At 41.9% G+C, this 20,213-nt stretch overlaps 1 protein-coding gene across 1 annotated transcript in view; it reads right to left on the bottom strand.

Annotated features, from left to right (window-relative positions):
• Positions 1 to 20,213, bottom strand: part of cntn3b (contactin 3b) — a 178,600-nt gene that overhangs the window by 28,691 nt on the left and 129,696 nt on the right. Inside the window, exons 14-17 of the mRNA XM_022662736.2 lie at positions 12,437 to 12,554; positions 7,902 to 8,060; positions 7,635 to 7,784; positions 2,972 to 3,042 (exon numbers count right to left, since the gene is read on the bottom strand). Coding sequence (XP_022518457.2) covers positions 2,972 to 3,042; positions 7,635 to 7,784; positions 7,902 to 8,060; positions 12,437 to 12,554 — 498 coding nt within the window. The remainder of the gene's footprint in view (positions 1 to 2,971; positions 3,043 to 7,634; positions 7,785 to 7,901; positions 8,061 to 12,436; positions 12,555 to 20,213) is intronic.

Here is a 20,213-nt window from a genome sequence, read left to right as displayed (position 1 = left end):
TATCATCATTTAAAATGTAAAAGGAAGCAGAATTGTTCTATTTTCCTGGAACTGATCATGTTTTACTCAAATGTTTTTTTACCAAGCGCCTGTTTTTATTTTTTAAACTTATTTTTGAATGTATAGACTTTAAATATATTCACACCTAAATATATATTTTCAAAAATGGATAGACTAGCGTGTTTATGAGTTAAAAGAGCATAATAATATTGATGATTTGAGTTCATTACATGGTTTATTAATTATTACTTTGATAAAATACATGGAGAAACAGCATCAGGTGGATTTATTTTATTTATCTTGATAATCAATAATCACACCTCTAGGTTACATGTAGATACTAAACACCTAACACTCAGAGCAGCCTATGAACTTTCAGTGTTTTAATCAGGACACACAAAGTATAACAAAACTATATACAAAAATTAAACTTTTTAGTCTAAATAAATAAATAACTACTTAGTAAAAATGTTCAAGTAAAATAAAAACTATATAAAGTAGTGCGCACACCATACCTAGCTTTAGTTTGAGTAAAGCAGATAGTTTCACACTTTTTCTGTGGACACTTTTGAGTCTTTATTTACTGATATTATTTGGTTTGAAACATCATATAAATATGTTTGAAGCACTAAAGGTAAATAATATTGGTTGGGGAAGGAGATTTTTCACTTTTTTAGGTGTTTTTCTTCTCAATGGGTTTCTTGTAGATTTAGCTTTACTGCACTGGGATGTGATCTCTATTTTTAGAAAGAGTAAGCTCCACCCTTTCCATATATCCATTCCATATATGGATTATGTTTATGTGTGAAGGGATTCCTGAATAATTAAGCTGAGAACACAAGGTGAGATTTTGGATGGATTTTTTGGATCCGTCCGTGGGGTTCTAAGGGTTAATCTACAAGACACAACATCGCTATATACTTTAGTTTTACTCTAGTGAATTACTTTACTGTAAGTGAACCAGCAGCCCATGTCAGTCTGCACTTTCCTACATCAGCATGATTTTAATTGTGCTTTAATTGTGTTGTACATAAAAGTTTAATACTTTCAATTAACTCAGAGTCTTTAGGAGCTGCCCTCAGGCTCTAGCGTTTTTGCAGCTTTCCTTCCCCCTCTGTGCCCTGCGGTACTGAACTGACTCCCAGAACCAATAACCCATTCACCACCAACCATTCACCACCAACCATTCACCACCAGCCATTCACCACCAACCATTCACCACCAACCATTCACCACCAACCATTCACCACTAAACCATTCACCATCAACCATTCACCACAAGCCATTCACCACAAGCCATTCACCACTAAACCATTCACCACCAGCCATTCACCACTAAACCATTCACCACCAGCCATTCACCACTAAACCATTCACCACTAAACCATTCACCACCAACCATTCACCACCAGCCATCCACCACCAGTCATTCACCACCAGTCATTCACCACCAGTCATTCACCACCAGCCATTCATCACCAGCCATTAACCATCAACCATTCACCACCAACCATTCACCACCAGCCATTCACCACCAGCCATTCACCACTAAACCATTCACCCCCAGCCATTCTCTAAACCTCTAAACCATTCACCTCTAAACCATTCACCACCAACCATTCACCATCAAACATTCACCATCAACCATTCAGCACCAACCATTCACCACCAACCATTCACCACCAACCATTCACCACCAACCATTCAGCATCAACCATTCACCACTAAACCATTCACCACTAAACCATTCACCACCAACCATTCACCACTAAACCATTCACCATCAACCATTCACCACTAAACCATTCACCATCAACCATTCACCACCAACCATTCACCACCAACCATTCACCATCAACCATTCACCACCAACCATTCACCATCAACCATTCACCCTCAACCATTCACCACCAACCATTTACCATCAACCATTCACCACCAACCATTCACCACCAACCATTTACCACCAACCATTCACCACCAACCATTCACCACCAACCATTTACCACCAACCATTCACCACTAACCATTTACCACCAACCATTTACCATCAACCATTCACCACCAACCATTCACCACCAACCATTCACCACTAACCATTTACCACCAACCATTTACCATCAACCATTCACCACCAACCATTCACCACCAACCATTCACCACCAACCATTCACCACCAACCATTTACCACCAACCATTCACCACTAACCATTTACCACCAACCATTTACCATCAACCATTCACCACCAACCATTCACCACCAACCATTCACCACCAACCATTCACCACCAACCATTTACCACCAACCATTCACCACCAACCATTCACCACCAACCATTTACCACCAACCATTCACCACTAACCATTTACCACCAACCATTTACCATCAACCATTCACCACCAACCATTCACCACCAACCATTCACCACTAACCATTTACCACCAACCATTTACCATCAACCATTCACCACCAACCATTCACCACCAACCATTCACCACCAACCATTCACCACCAACCATTTACCACCAACCATTCACCACTAACCATTTACCACCAACCATTTACCATCAACCATTCACCACCAACCATTCACCACCAACCATTCACCACCAACCATTCACCACCAAACATTTATCATCAACCATTCACCACCAACCATTCACCACTAACCATTTACCACCAACCATTCACCACCAACCATTCACCATCAACCATTCACCATCAACCATTCACCACTAAACCAGACTTCAAATAACCTGCAGGTCTCATCTGAAGACGAGGAGATGGAGCTGAAAGGTCTTTGTGGGAAAGGCGGAACCAGTGAGCAGCGGAGCTCATAAAAAAACACTTCATTCAATTCCGCACAATTAAACATGGAGTGTGTGTGAGTGTGTGTGAGTGTGTGTGAGTGTGTATTAGTGTGTATTAGGTGAGGGTAGAAAGGGTCGTAAAATCTGACAAATGACTTACCTCCCATGTTATCACTAACTCAGATTTGGTGCCGCCTCCTCCCCCTACATCAGTGGGCGCCGTATCAGGAACTGTGGAAAGAGAGATGTAGAGAGAGAGCGAGGGAGATATGTAGAGAGAGGTAGAGAGAGAAAGAGAGAGGTACAGAGAACGTGGGGGGTAGAGAGAGGTAGAGGTAGAGAGAGAGAGAGAGAGAGATGTAGAGATAGAGAAAGAGAGGTAGGGAGAGAGGTAAAAAGAGAGGTGAAGAGAGAGAAATGTAGAGAGAGAAAAGAAAAACAGATAAGTAGAAAGAAAGAAAAAGAGATGTGTAGAAAGAAATGAGAGGTAGTGAGATAGAGGTAGAAACAAAAAGAAAGAGTGAGGTAGAGAGAGATGAAGAGATAGAGAGGTGGAAAGAAAGAGAAAGAGAGAGGTAGAAAGAAAGAAAGAGAGAGGTAGAGAGAGAGATAAAGACAGAGATAGAAAAAGAGAGGGGTAGAGAGAGAAATGTAGAGAGAGAGACAAAAGAGCAAGAGAGAGGTAGAAAGAAAGAGAAAAAGAGAAATATAAAGAGAGAAAGGTAGAGAGAGATAGAGAGAGAGAAAGAGATAGAGTTGAGTTTTAATCAGATTTTATTAACAATATAAGCTAAAACAGACCATAAAATACATAAAAAGAAAACATGATTTCTCCATGCAGAATTTTACACTAAACCATCCATATTCCCAACATGATTATTCCCCACATCATAAAACATCAAATCAACCTTCACCCTGTTCTGTATTAACCGTTTAAAAAGTAAAGAAACATCACATTCCTGGCCTGAGTCATCCTTCGCTTCATTCTGCTAAAATAAATTGCAGTCTTGACCTGCCCCAAAATAAAATTCAGCAACTGACATTTCTTTTACTTCTTCTGACAGAACAGAAAACCCAAAAGTAAAAATGTTCAGAGTAAAACATTCAAGTCAATCAAGTGAAAAGTGAGGATAAAACCCTGAAGAGTAAAACCGGAGAGAGAGAAAGAGAAAATATTTTACTTTTCAGTGGTTAACACCAGCCAGTCAGCATTTAAAAGAAAAAATAAAACAACAAAACAAACTTAAGAAACGAAGACAAAGTTAAAAATTAAAATACAGACACAGCTTAGGTTAAAAAAGTTCTTCATCATCTACTGGGCATTATATGTCTATAAAACACCAGAGGTCCTAGTTTAGTAATCTATAAGTGAGCTGTCAACTGTGCTGCTTGATTTAGGGCGTCAGTGTTTCTTTGCTATCGTAACGACGGGAAAAGTACATGCTCAAAACCAAGTACATGCTCAAAAAGGCATGTACTATTTCTCTTAATTAATCATGGGTGTGTTTAACGTGGGGGTGTACGCTCGGCTCGGCACAGCGCCTGTGTTACCGAGATAGCGATGAACGTCTGACTGTTGGCGTCTGTCTAGGTTGTATTCAGTCAGTGGAGCTCCTGTGTTTTCTGTTACCAAGATAAACAAGCAAAACTCCAGAAATGTACCTGAACACACCTCATTTCCAGAACACCACGCCCATCAGTGTAGATATATTCAGAAGCTCTGCTGCTTTGCTAGAGATCATAACAGCTTTAAGAAAATCCTACTTGCTTCCATTCACTCTTATGACACTCAGAACAATGTTGGTGAGATTGAGTTGTCAGATGCTGCCGGTGTGAATAAAGGTGTATCTGGGGAAATGTGGGAGTGTAAAGTGGAACACTGCTATCTGTTGGCAGATGCTGGCAGAGCTGTGGATCCAACAGCATTATATGTTTGCCACTCTGGGGGGAAATGATCTGTCATGTTTAATCTGTTACAACAGACTCAGGTGTGTGTGTATGTAAATGTAAGTGTGTGTGTGTGTATGTAAGTGTGTTGTGTGGGGGCTATCATGGAAAAAGTGCATGGACACTGTACACTGTTCACACAGTATATTGTGTAATGTTTGCTTTTTGATTACCGTATTTTTTGCACTATAGGAAGCACCAGATTGTAAGTTGAGTAATGCTAAGCTAAGCTAAGTAAAGAAAACTGTAATTTAAAAAAACAAACAAACACACATTTTCTTTTAAATTCAAACGAGCGCTGAATGTTAGTCTACACAGATTTCCTGAAAACCCTTTATTATTTACAGTGAGCTTAGATTTCCAGATTTCCACAAAGGCTGGGTGCAGCAGCATTAGCGCTATCAGCTAACTGCTTTTTGGAACATTCTCGAATTTTGCTTAGAAATGAAGCCAAACGCGCCTTTACAAATTTGGGAGCTGAAATACTTTCTGTGATTTCCTCTACGCTCTCGATCAACCACAGGCAGCAGAGCTCTTTGAAAACAGAGTTCACCCAGCTTCCACGTAAACGACAGAATGAACAAAGCTCCTGCATGTTGTCTAAGAGTTCACTCTCTCCATAATTACCTCATATTGTTCACCAATGCTAAGCACACAACGTCTCCACTAGAAATATGCTGAAGATTGTATATCGTATGTGTTGGACCCATCTTCAACTAAAAAAAGCGATCAGTGAAGAGATATATGGCCATCTTATCTTCCTCACAGTTACAGTTGTTCTGTTGTTGTTGATGACAGACTTCCATGGCCCAACACTATGGCTCAACTTCCATGACTCAACACCATGGCTAAACTTCCATCGCCCAACACCATGGCCCAACACCGTGGCTCAATTTACATGACTCAACTTCCATGACCCAACACTATGGCTCAACTTCCATCACCCAACACCATGGTTCAGCTTCCATGGCTGAACTTCCATTGCCCAACATGATGGCTCAACTTCCATGGCCCAACACCACGGCTTAACTTCCATGGTTCAACTTCTATCGCCGAGCACCATAGATCAACTTCCATGGCCCAACACCATGGCTCAACTTCCATGGCTCAACTTCCATTGCCCAACACCATGGCTTAACTTCCATGGCTCAACTTCCCTGACTCAACTTCCCTGACTCAACTTCCCTGGCTCAACTTCCATGGCTCAACTTCCATGGCTCAACTTCCATGGCTCAACTTCCATGACTCAACTTCCATGACTCAACTTCCATGACCCATCACTATGGCTCAACTTCCCTGACTCAACTTCCATGGCTCAACTTCCATGACTCAGCTTCCATGACCCATCACTATGGCTCAACTTACATGGCTCAACTTCCATGGCTCAACACAACGGCTCAACTTCAATGGCTCAACAATGACTCAACCTCCATGGCCCAACACCACGGCTCAACTTCCATGGCTCACTTCCATGACCCAACACAATGGCTCAACCTCCATGGCCCAACACAATGGCTTAACTTCCATAACCCAACACCATGGTTCAACTTCAATGGCCCGATACCATGGCTCAACTTCCATGACTCAACTTCCATGGCTCAACTTCCCTGACTCAACTTCCCTGACTCAACTTCCCTGACCCATCACTATGGCTCAACTTCCCTGACTCAACTTCCATGGCTCAACTTCCATGGCTCAACTTCCATGACCCATCACTATGGCTCAACTTACATGGCTCAACTTACATGGCTCAACACAACGGCTAAACCTCAATGGCTCAACAATGACTCAACTTCCATGGCCCAACACCACGGCTCAACTTCCATGGCTCACTTCCATGACCCAACACAATGGCTCAACCTCCATGGCCCAACACAATGGCTTAACTTCCATAACCCAACACCATGGTTCAACCTCAATGGCCCAATACCATGGCTCAACTTCCATGACTCAACTTCCATGGCTCAACTTCCCTGACTCAACTTCCCTGACTCAACTTCCCTGACTCAACTTCCCTGACTCAACTTCCATGACTCAACTTTCATGACCCATCACTATGGCTCAACTTCCCTGACTCAACTCCCATGGCTCAACTTCCATGACTCAGCTTCCATGACCCAACACCATGGCTCAACTTCCATGGCTCAACTTCCATGGCTCAACACAACGGCTCAACCTCCATGGCCCCACACCATGGCTCAACTTCCATGGCTCAACTTCCATCACCCAACACCATGGCTCAACTTTCATGGCTCAAATTTCATCGCCCAACACCATGGTTCAACCTCCATGGCCCAACACCATGGCTCAACTTCCATCGCCCACACTATGGCTCAACTTCCATCGCTCAACACCATGGCTCAACTTCCATGGCTCAACAACGGCTCAACCTCCATGGCCCAACACCTTGGCTTAACTTCAATGGCTTAACTTCCATCGCTCAACACCATGGCTCAACTTCCATGGCTCAACAACGGCTCAACCTCCATGGCCTAACACCTTGGCTTAACTTCAATGGCTTAACTTCCATCGCTCAACACCATGGCTCAACTTCCATGGCTCAACAACGGCTCAACCTCCATGGCCCAACACCTTGGCTTAACTTCAATGGCTTAACTTCCATGGCTCAACACTATGTCTCAACCTCCATGGCTCAACTTCCATGGTCCAACACAATCTCGCTCCACTAAGTCTGAAAACAGATTTAAAGTAGAGATAATAGCTTACAGAATATTTAAAATATACACATATTTCATTAATATTATATTCTACAGTCCTTAGTCTGCTGGACCACACTCTGCCCAAACCTTATAATAAAGCATTTAATTATAATTAGTACTATAATTATACACTGTATTTGTGTGTAGGATACTCACTGGAATCCTCAGTCCGGGTCTTGGGTGAGGGTGGGCTCGGTTCCCCCATACCCACACTGTTACTGGCCACCACTCTGAACTCGTACTCCACCCAGGCGTTCAGATCCACCACGGTAGCGGTCAGGGTGTTGCCATTGATCACCTCTGGAACTACACAAACAGAACCACGCCACACATTACAGGAGGTTTAGTGTGATTACAGCGACTCTTACACCATATAAACCACCCCCCTCTACTGCTCGCTGACAGTGAGACTCCATAAATTACCCGTATCCACCGCCTGCCAGCCCACGGTGAAGGGCGTCCTCGCCTGGACGATGTAGCCGGTGATGGGGCTGCCGTTGTCCCTGCCGGGGCTCCAGGACAGCTGGGCTGTGCTGTCCGTGATTTCCTCCACCAGCACTGTGTCTGGTGGACCAGGGGGACCTGATACACACATTACACACACAATACACACACACACAATACACACACATTTTTAACAGAGTGCAAAGCAATGAAATTCAACTTAAAAAGAGGGAGGAAGGTGGGTGTAATTTATTAGTGCTGTCAAAGGTTATCCGTCTATATTGTGTTACATTGAATTTCACAAGTTTGGCCCCATACTTCCATAATTCATCTTCATACTTCCATAATTCTTCCTCATACTTTAATAATTCAGCCCCACACTTCCATAATTCAGCTCCATAATTTCATAATTCAATCCCATACTTCCATTATTCCTCCCCATACTTCCATAATTCAGTTCTATACTTCCATAATTCAGCCCCATACTTCCATAATTAAGTACCATACTTCCATTATTCCTCCCCATATTTCCATAATTCATCTTAATACTTCCATAATTATTCCCCATACTTTAATAATTCAGCCCCATACTTCCATAATTCAGTCCCATACTCCCATGATTCAGTTCCATACTTCCATAATTCAGTACCATACTTCCATTATTCCTCCCCATACTTCCATAATTCCTCCCCATACTTCCATAATTCAGTACCATACTTCCATTATTCCTCCCCATACTTCCATTATTTCTCCCCATACTTCCATAATTCAGCCCCATACTTCCATTATTCCTCCTCATACTTCCATAATTCAGCCCCATACTTCCATCTTTCAGCTCCATACTGCCATAATTCAGCCCCATACTTCCATAATTCCTCCCCATACTTTCAGAATTCCTCCCCATACTTCCATTATGCCTCCCCATACTTCCATAATTCAGCCCCATACTTCCATAATTCCTCCCCATAATTCCATTATGCCTCCCCATACGTCCATAATTCCTCCCCATACTTTCAGAATTCCTCCCCATACTTTCAGAATTCCTCCCCATACTTCCATAATTCAGCTCCATACTTCCATAATTCCTCCCCATACTTTCAGAATTCCTCCCCATACTTCCATCTTTCAGCTTCATACTTCCAAAATTCAGCCCCATACTTCCCAATAAAACTGACCTTCATTTGCATCCTCATTTTTACAGATGGCAAATAATATTGCTTTAGTAATAAAATATACAACTTCTTAAACAATCACTCTACAAAGTCACAGAAGTGCTGCTCTGTTTGGGTTTTATTTATTTATTTATTTTATTTTGTGCCCTTTTACAAAGTCAGGACACAAACAAACAGAACTGCAGCTGAGTTTGAGGGTGACGTCTGATCAGAGCCTATAAATATTCCAATCAATCAGATATGGCCTCGGCGTGGCGAACCTCCAGCTTATTCTCCTGATTGGAGGCCGGAATGAGAAACGCTCTTCCCGTGAATGTAAATGCATTTCTCTACACGCTTTACTGTTAAATGATGAGCATTTCTGCTTCAGACAGTCGAGTTCTGCGCCAGTTTAATAGTTTTTCCCCTCCTCGATTTTGCAGTGCATTCTGGGACTGCCGAGCTGCTCAGCTGATGTGCAAATGAGCCAATTAAAGACATTCTCCACGACAAACAGCTCGACTCTTAAACACCTGGGACAACTATCATAGTGTGTAATGGGCATGAATACCAATGTGAGCCGCTAGAATAAAACAGCACTGGTGATGTGCACTATTAAACCACACTACTGACACAGTTACTCCAGCCGACACAACACAACAAACCCCAGAAAATACAGAAAATTCCTTTAATAAAACATTCAGTTACACATCCTTTAGTGTTTAAAGTCTTTCAGACGTTCCAGAAGCATGTTCCAGACATCTTCAGGCAGGGACCTTGACCTTGACAGGGAGTATATTGTCCAGTAAAAAACATTTCTTCAACTAAAGACTAGAGATAAAACTTTAAGTTTCAATTAAATTCAATGTAAAAATAATTAATTACGGTTCATACAGAAAAAAATCTATTAGTACATTCATTCATCAGTACATTTTGACACAGTGTAAAGGACAGTTTGGGTTTTTTAAAAGTGCACAGTAAATCAAAATTGTCAAAAACAGATAATACTTGTTTTTCATCGGAAACCAACAATATAATACTCTGTACCATTTTTGCATTTTCTTATTATAAAAGACGACAGGAGTATCTATCAAATTTCATTATACTACATGTCTAGTATTGTGAAAAAGGTAAACTAGACACTTAATCACATTATTTAAAACAATTCCTTTTGTCAGGAATAGAATTTTTAGCTAGCTTGTTGCTAAGGTTAGCTAGCTTGTCGCTCGCTAGCTTTAGTTCTCTCCCCAAAAACAATAATGTGTTAGCTAGCTCCTCGCTATGGTAAGCTAACTCATTGCTACCTTTAGTTATCTCACCTGTAACATTAGTGTGTTAGGTAGCTCGTCCATAAGGTTAGCTAGCTCGTCCATAAGGTCAGCTAGCTCGTCCATAAGGTCAGCTAGCTCGTCCATAAGGTCAGCTAGCTCGTCCATAAGGTTAGCTAGCTCGTCCATAAGGTCAGCTAGCTCGTCCATAAGGTCAGCTAGCTCGTCCATAAGGTCAGCTAGCTCGTCCATAAGGTTAGCTAGCACGTCCATAAGGTCAGCTAGCACGTCCATAAGGTCAGCTAGCACGTCCATAAGGACAGCTAGCATGTCCATAAGGTCAGCTAGCTCGTCAGGTTAGCTAGCTCATCCATAAGGTCAGCTAGCTCATCCATAAGGTTAGCTAGCTCGTCCATAAGGTTAGCTAGCACGTCCATAAGGTTAGCTAGCACGTCCATAAGGTTAGCTAGCACGTCCATAAGGTTAGCTAGCACGTCCATAAGGTTAGCTAGCTCGTCCATAAGGTTAGCTAGCTCGTCCATAAGGTTAGCTAGCTCATCCATAAGGTTAGCTAGCTCGTCCATAAGGTTAGCTAGCTCATCCATAAGGTTAGCTAGCACGTCCATAAGGTTAGCTAGCACGTCCATAAGGTTAGCTAGCTCGTCCATAAGGTTAGCTAGCTCGTCCATAAGGTTAGCTAGCTCATCCATAAGGTTTGCTAGCTCGTCCATAAGGTTAGCTAGCTCGTCCATAAGGTTAGCTAGCTCGTCCATAAGGTTAGCTAGCACGTCCATAAGGTTAGCTAGCTCGTCCATAAGGTTAGCTAGCTCGTCCATAGGGTTAGCTAGCTCGTCCATAAGGTTAGCTAGCCTGTCCATAAGGTCAGCTAGCTCGTCCATAAGGTTAGCTAGCTCGTCCATAAGGTTAGCTAGCCTGTCCATAAGTTCAGCTAGCTCGTCCATAAGGTTAGCTAACTCGTCCATAAGGTTACCTAACTCGTCCATAAGGTCAGCTAGCTCGTCCATAAGGACAGCTAGCTCGTCCATAAGGTTAGCTAGCTCGTCCATAAGGTTAGCTAGCCTGTCCATAAGGTCAGCTATCTCGTCCATAAGGTTAGCTAGCCTGTCCATAAGTTCAGCTAACTCGTCCATAAGGTTAGCTAACTCGTCCATAAGGTTAGCTAACTCGTCCATAAGGTTATCTAGCTCATCCATAAGGTCAGCTAGCTCGTCATTAAGGTTATCTAGCACGTCCATAAGGTTAGCTAGCTCGTCCATAAGGTTAGCTAGCACGTTCATAAGGTTAGCTAGCTCATCCATAAGGTTAGCTAGCTCGTCCATAAGGTCAGCTAGCTCGTCATTAAGGTTATCTAGCACGTTCATAAGGTTAGCTAGCTCGTCCATAAGGTTACCTAACTTGTTGCTAGCTTAAGCTCTCTCCCCGGTAACATTACTGTGTTAGCTAGCTTGTCGCTAAGGTTAGCTGTCTGGTCACTAAGTTTAGCTAGCTCTTTGCTTACATTAGTTCTCTCTCCATTAACATTAGTTTTAAGCATACATAAAAAGGACTGATTGGGTCTGTTTGAATGAATTGTTGATGTTCAGGAACGATAGAATAAAAGTTCATTTCTAATGAATTTCAACTCAGATTCAGCCGGTCTCGTCCACAATCTCAGTCCACCTCACCCCGAGACTGAGACGAGACCCATTCCAAACAAGACCGAGTCCGAGACGAGACTGAGATACTTGATTATGGTCTTGAGACTGACACCGGGTTTTAAGTTTAAGGATAGGTGAGGAGTAGGCTAAGGCTGAAATTAGGTTTAAGTGCAGATTTTAAGGCACAAGACGAGATTAGTTTTAGTTATAGATAGGTTTTAGGTTAAAGTTAGAGTTAAGTTATATTAAGGTATACGCTTTGACATATTTTTAGACACTTGTTATCCTAAATTTGGTTTACAATGGACATGTAACCATTGGGAGACTGCATACAGCATCTTATGTACTGTAGCTTCCCAGTTAACTTTAAACATAATGTAATAGAGTAATAATGATGAAATACATAAATAATATACTAACAAAAAAAAAAATCATACCTTTTACAATCAGCACTGCATCCACAGACAAGCTCTCCACATCCGTGTCAACAACACACACGTACTTCCCCCCGTGGTGAAGCTGGATGTTCCGAATCATCAGGTCTCCGGCGTTTCTCTGTAGGAATTACAACATAAATACAACGTTCACTACATGTTCTTCATCAGAAAACCTGCTGTATTTATTAATATATGCATGTCTAATCTAACTAACAATCAGAGAAAATATTATTATACAGTATATAAAAAATATGTATTATAGATCTAAGCTTGGTTCCCCAAATAAAACCTAATTAGATGTCTATCATGAATCTCTGTTTTTAATAGTTACGTTCAATTACTCTGTGTAACTCTTGCTCTTTCCTTTCCTGGGGCGGTCCTGATGAATGCCAGTTTCATCATCATGACGTTTTCAATGATCTTTGATGTGAATGCACTTGAGGATACTTTGAAAATTGTTGAACTGCTTTTTTTTTTGGATTGACTGACCTTCATTTCTTCTTAAAGTATTTTTTTCTTTATTTAGCTGAGTAGTTGTTGCTTCTCATAATCTGGATTAGAACATTACTCAAATATTCACTATTCACTGTATACCTGTAACTCTACCTCTTCACTACTTTACTTTAACTGATGCTCTCAAACTTTACATTAAGAGAAAAGAAATTCAAGTAATTCATGTTTTTCTTCACAGTTTGCATGACTTTAGTATCAATCTATGATGCAGAATTTTTTTAAGTAATGAAAAAATGTGAATTTAAAGTATGTCCAAACTTTTTACTGGTACTGGTAACTTAAGAGATCACTACAGACAACATTTCTCCCAAATTCCACATATTTGCAGAAAATGATATGCATGAGATTTGAGACCTCAAATAATGCAAAGAAAACAAGTTCAGAAATCAAAATTTGGCGGAATATCCCTGGTTTTTAGTCACAGTTTTTTTCATGCATCTTGGCATCATGTTCTCCTCCACCAGTCTTACACACTGCTTTTGGATAACTTTATGCTGCTTTACTCCTGGTGCAAAAATTCAAGCAGTTCAGTTTGGTGGTTTGATGGTTTGTGATCATCCATCTTCCTCTCCAGAGGTTTTACATTTGGTAAAATCAAACAAACTCATCATTTTTAAGTGATCTTATATTTATTTATTTACAGAGCTGTATATGGGTAAATAATGGAAGATGCTAATTTTTGATTTGTGGTGTTGTTTTTAGTGTAGCTGTTGCTTTAAGAGGCTGAAACAGCTCACGGTAATGAAGGCTGTATATTCAGAGTGTCGGGGAGTGTGTGTGTCGGGGAGTGTGTGTGTCGGGGAGTGTGTGTGTCGGAAAGTGTGTGTGTCGGGGAGTGTGTGTGTCGGGGAGTGTGTGTGTCGGGGAGTGTGTGTTTGACCTTGTGAACAGAACTTCAACACCGAGGAACAAGGAATCGTGACATGTGGCTGCAGCCAAAGCCAAAACTGTCTACATCTCCCCCTGAAGCCCCGAGGTCTCACCGTCCTCAGGGACGTCCTCCCTCCCCGTCTAAACGTCTGCTGTCCCCGCTGAGACGGAACAGGCCGTGCCGGAGACTCGCCTCTGGGCTGTGCTTCTATCCAGCTCTCCGATATTCACATAAGAGCTCGCTAAAACAAACACACTCCAGCTAATTGGCAAGAAACTAATTATTCCGTAATTACATAAGTAGGGGGAGGGGAGGAAAGCAGCGAGACGCAGTGAGACACACCGAGCGAGAGCTAATATTGTTCTGGATAAGACGCGACGCTCGTCAACACCGTGGGGGATAGATAACTGTCGGTACCGGGGAGGCTCATCTTCGAAGACGTTGGCTCTTGAAGGCGTCTTTTATCAAAAAAAGCCAGTGTGATAAGTGAAACTGAGGAATTCACAAGAAAAACGAGATCAAATCCACTCTGCTGTGCTTCTACACGACTAACAGACACCGTCTGAAACAGAGAACCGTGCATAAACATATATCAATTAACGAAGAGCATCAAACAGGGACAGAGCTTCTGAATATATCTACACTGATGGGCGTGGTGTTCTGGAAATGAGGTGTGTTCAGGTACATTTCTGAAATTTTACTTGTTTATCTTGGTAACAGAAAATACAGGAGCTCCACTGACTGAATACAACCTAGACAGACGCCAACAGTCAGATGTTCATTGCTATCTCGGTAACACAGGCGCTGTGCCGAGCCGAGCGTACACCCCCACTTATTACACACACATGAACACACAGCAGCACAAACCCAACTTTTACATCAACAATAAACAGAATAGTAAATAAAATAATATTGCTGTTCCCGTAAATGAGCTGCTGGAGCTCCTTCACAGCGTCAACCAGCAGCTCAGTTTCCTCTGCTGAGAAGAGTTTGTTGAACACGTCCAGGTAGCTGCACCGTTACAATAGCAATCCACCAAAGTCAGAGCTCACCTGGTTCTACTCTTAAAGAGAATGATGAGCTCTTAAAAAGACACTCTGATTGGTTTATTTCATGCTATACTCAAAATTAAACACACCCATGATTAATTAATTAAGATAATTAGTACATGACTTTGTGTGTTCCAGGTCGAGCAAGATGTACTTTTCCCATTGTTATGATAGCAAAGATGCACTGATACGTCTTAAATCATGCTGGATGGTGCACAATTGAAAATAGGGCCCTGTGTGATAGAATGCTGTAGATTTTAATATAAAGGCAAGGCATTTATATAGCCATATGTCAAGCCTGACAAATGTTGATTAATTGCAGTTCATTTTGCCAATGTGTTTATTAGTATTTACAAATATTTTAGTAACTTTTAGTTACTTAAAATGTGAAAAATAATAGTTATTAATCATTAGTAGTAGTAAATTAATTGAAGTTATTATTACTAGTATTAAAGTGTTACCAAACATTGTATAATATAAGACATTATGAAACCATATATTCCTATGTTTGTAAGTAGGACTGTGTGGTTTGATATGTTCTCTGGCAGCACTATTTAGAGATTTTGTGATTAAAGACGATCTACATCAAAACTCCAACCATAAAACGTTCCTGCAGATACAACACATGGTCTACACAAACACACGGACGGAATTATGGCACGGGATGATACACAATTCTGGGCAATCAGAAGTGAACGCTGCTAAAGTGACCTCTATTTATTTAATAATTTATTTATTTATCGTTTGTTTGGTTAGATAACGTTTATTGTTTAATCCAGCATGAACAACATGTGAGTATACATGCTACAGCTCAGACTGCCAAGAGTTTACTGGCATCATCTCCTACAGAACTGCTACTAATCATCACTGTTTTTATTCAGCATTTATTCAGAGGATAAAGTTTTCTGTTTCAATCAAAAGTAAGTCTGAATAATTATACAATAAACTAACATCTGAAAATGGATCTTTCTTTATAAAGATAAAACTTTTATTAATGTACTATTGCCTACTCAAAGTAATTAATCATTAGATAGAGATGGATGATGGACGGATGGATGGATGGATGCTTCATTTAATGTATGATCGTCTCTTATAGTAATTAATCTTTTACTGGAAGTATGGTTGGATGGATAAGTATGTAATTTACCCCTCACTGGATGGATGGATAGATGATGGACAGATAAATAGATGGATGAATGGGTTATGGATGGGTGAATGGAGAGATAGATACTTTTATTAATGTGGAAATGTTTCATGATAGTACTTAAACCTTTACTGCATGCATGGATGGATGGATCAGTAAATGAATTGATAGATACTTTAATTAATGCATGATCATCCCTTGATGAAACCTTTACTGGATGGATGAATGGATGGATGTATGATTGTCTCTTGATAGTAATATATCCTTTGCTGGATTGATAGATAGATGAATGGACAGATAAATGGATGGATGGATGGATGGATGGGTGGATGGACAGATAAATAGATGGATGGATGGACAGATAAATAGATGGATGGATGGACAGATAAATAGATGGATGGATGGATGAATGGGTGGGTTATGGATGAGTGAATGGAGAAATAGATCATGTTATTAATGTATGAATGTTTCATGATAGTACTTGTATGGATGGATGGATGGATAAATGGATGGATGTATGGACGGGTGTGTTAATGAATAGATAGATAAATCGATAGATAGATAGATATTTGATTCCTGTTTTCTTTGTTCTTACATATAAAGCATGTATTTCTGTTTGATTTTGGTTTAGAATTTAAATTGTTAGTGTTAGTGTGTTAGTTCAATCGCTGTCTAAAGATTGTTAGTTGTTAGTTGCATTAAATATGCATGCTATTCACAGTCACAAATAACATAATTATGAATATAATTCAACTTCTGATCATGTGATGCTAGAAGAACTGGGGGAATAAAGGCTATTGTGTGCTTATTGAAGGTTATATGAAGTTAGGTATCCTTATTTTTACCAACTGCTTGAAATACAATACGGCTGTTTAGATGAACAAGCCACGCCCACTCTTAAGCAAGCCACGCCCACTACTACCTCATTCTCTGTTGGGCTGTGGAACTGCCAGTCGGCGGTTAATAAAGCAGATTTCATCGCCTCTTATGCAAATCATCTCTCACTACAACTACTGGCTCTGACTGAAACTTGGATTAAACCTGAAAACACTGCTACTCCGGCGGCACTTTCAAATAATTATTCCTTTACCCATACTTCTCGTCTCTCAGGACGAGGAGGTGGAACTGGCCTATTGCTCGCGAATGGCTTAAAATACACTCCACTATTACCTGCAATCTCATACAACTCGTTTGAGTATCATGCCACACTGGTTAATACTCCATCAAAACTTACTGTCGTTGTCATCTACCGTCCTCCTGGACAAATGGGCGAGTTCACGCATGAACTTGACATGCTACTGTCTTCTATCCCCGAGCAAGATTGCCCCATGCTCATTCTAGGGGATATGAACATCGATCATGACAGTACCAGCTTCACAGACTTCTCATCCCTCATGCAGTCTTTCGAACTGGAGCAGGTCCCCAGCCCTCCAACACATAAAGCTGGCAAACATCTAGACCTGATCTTCACTCGTAACTGTGACACCGACTCTTTAACGGTCACCCCTCTACACCTCTCAGACCACTTCTTCATGCAACTCAACGTTCGCATTTCGAAAAAACCCACAGCTACTCCTACTATGGTCTCGTTCCGCCGAAATCTTTGAGATCTCCCAGCAGACCAGTACTCCTCGCTGGTGACTGACAATATGCCTCCATTAGGCTCATTTTCATCACTCAATGTTAATGATGCCACTGATACTCTTTGCTCCACATTAAGCTCCTGTTTGGACGACCTCTGTCCTCAAACATCTCGAGCCATTAAACCAAGCAAACCGCAGCCATGGCTCAAAAATGACACGCTCAGGGAACTACGCTCCAAACTCCGAGCTGCCGAAAGAAAATGGCAAAAAAAGCAAAACCAGACAGACCTAAAAAACTACCAACTGCTCCTGGCTGCTTTTTCAGCCAGCCTCACTACTGCTAAAGCTGAATTCTATCACAAAAAATCAGCTCCCTCACAGACTCCCGGAAACTATTTGCTACATTCAAAACACTACTCAACCCTCCACCTCCTCCTCAGGCTACCTGCCTTACGGCTGAAGCTCTTGCCTCATTCTTTACTGGGAAAGTGGCAGCTATCAGCAGACAGTTTACTGATGCGACATGTAGCAGTCCTACATCATGCTCTGCTGCCCGGTATCCCTCTACCGAAGGCGTCGCTTTCTCCTCGTTCGCTCCTCTCACTGAGAACGAGACACTGGCTCTCCTAACGCGTAGCCGTCCTACTACGTGTCCGCTTGACCTGATCCCTTCAGACCTTCTGCAAACCATCGCACCTGCAATCATTCCGGCTATTACTCATACGATCAATGCCTCTTTAACATCTGGTGTGTTCCCGACTGCTTTTAAACAAGCACAGGTCACACCACTGCTTAAAAAGCCTTCTCTCAACCCCGCCCAGGTTGATAACTACAGACCGGTCTCACTACTGCCTTTTCTTTCTAAAACATTAGAAAGAGCAGCTCTCAATCAAGTCTCTGGCTTCCTCACCCAAAATGACCTCCTGGACCAGAACCAATCTGGATTCAAGAAAGGGCACTCTACTGAGACGGCTCTGTTGTCTGTGACTGAAGCGTTAAAAACTGCTAGAGCTGCAGGACAGTCCTCAGTGCTCATTCTGCTGGACCTCTCGGCTGCTTTCGACACGGTCAACCATGACTTCCTCCTAACTATACTCTCGAACATGGGGATCTCAGACAATGTGCTGTCATGGTTCAGATCATACCTCACTGGGCGCTCGTTCAGGGTGTCATGGCAAGGACGGCTGTCCCCAGCCCACTCGTTACCCACTGGGGTTCCCCAGGGTTCGGTACTGGGACCTCTTCTCTTCTCAATATACACCACCTCTCTAGGTTGGGTTATCCGCTCACATGGTTTTTCCTACCACTGCTTTGCTGACGACACTCAGCTATACCTGTCGTTCTCACCCGATGATCACTCAATCTCTGCACGAATATCACAGTGTCTCTCAGACATATCCGCATGGATGAAGGAATATCACCTCCAACTAAACCTCTCAAAGACTGAACTTCTGGTCATACCAGCAAAACCTTCTATTCAACACAACTTTGCCATAACCATCGACTCTCTCTCTCTCTCACCGACAAAGGTTGCTAGGAACCTGGGTGTCATGGTTGATGACCAGCTTCTCTTCACACACCATGTGGCCTCAGTTGCTCGATCCTGCCGCTTCGCGCTTTACAACATCGGAAAAATTCGACCGTTTCTGACGCAACAGGCCACCCAACTCCTGGTACAAGCTGTGGTAATCTCACGCCTCGACTACTGCAATGCCCTGCTAACTGGCCTCCCGTCCTGCGTAGTAAAACCACTCCAGATGATCCAGAATGCAGCAGCACGTCTGGTCTTCAACCAACCAAAACGGGCACATGTCACCCCGCTGCTCATTGAGCTCCACTGGCTACCAGTTGCTGCTCGCATCAAATTCAAAACTCTTACAATCGCCTACAAGGTGATGACAGAACAGGCTCCTTCCTACCTGCACTCGCTCCTGAAGGCTTACGCTACCTCCCGGCCGCTGCGCTCCTCCAATGAACGTCGCCTCGCTTTGCCAAACACTCACACAAAGCAATCCAGACTGTTCACATACACAGTTCCCCAATGGTGGAACAAACTACCTTCCACTACCAGATCAGGAGAATCTCTCACTATCTTTAATAAACTCCTGAAGACAGAGCTCTTCAAAGAGCACTTACTCTCCTAACACCTCTAACTAACTACCTTCTACTACCAGATCAGGAGAATCTCTCACTATCTTTAATAAACTCCTGAAGACAGAGCTCTTCAAAGAGCACTTACTCTCCTAACACCTCTAACTAACTACCTTCTACTACCAGATCAGGAGAATCTCTCACTATCTTTAATAAACTCCTGAAGACAGAGCTCTTCAAAGAGCACTTACTCTCCTAACACCTCTAACAAACTAACTAATCCTAACCTCATCTCCTTCTTCCTCTTCTCTACTCCTCTATCCCATTATTTCCCTCTGACCTCCTTAAGGCCCTATCTATAGATGCTTTATTTTTAACTTCTATTATTTTTGTACTTAACCTCTTCTATTATTTGCACTTCAATATTGTAAGTCGCTTTGGACAAAAGCGTCTGCCAAATGTAATGTAATGTAATGTAATGAACACAATTGGAGGAGAACACTAATAAACAGTTCAGTTTTATCAG

Source organism: Astyanax mexicanus, chromosome 5 (genome assembly GCF_023375975.1).
Source record: "Astyanax mexicanus isolate ESR-SI-001 chromosome 5, AstMex3_surface, whole genome shotgun sequence".
Lineage (NCBI taxonomy): Eukaryota > Metazoa > Chordata > Actinopteri > Characiformes > Acestrorhamphidae > Astyanax > Astyanax mexicanus.
The sequence above is the reverse complement of the archived record's forward strand: the minus strand, read 5'-3'. Positions and strand labels throughout refer to the sequence as shown.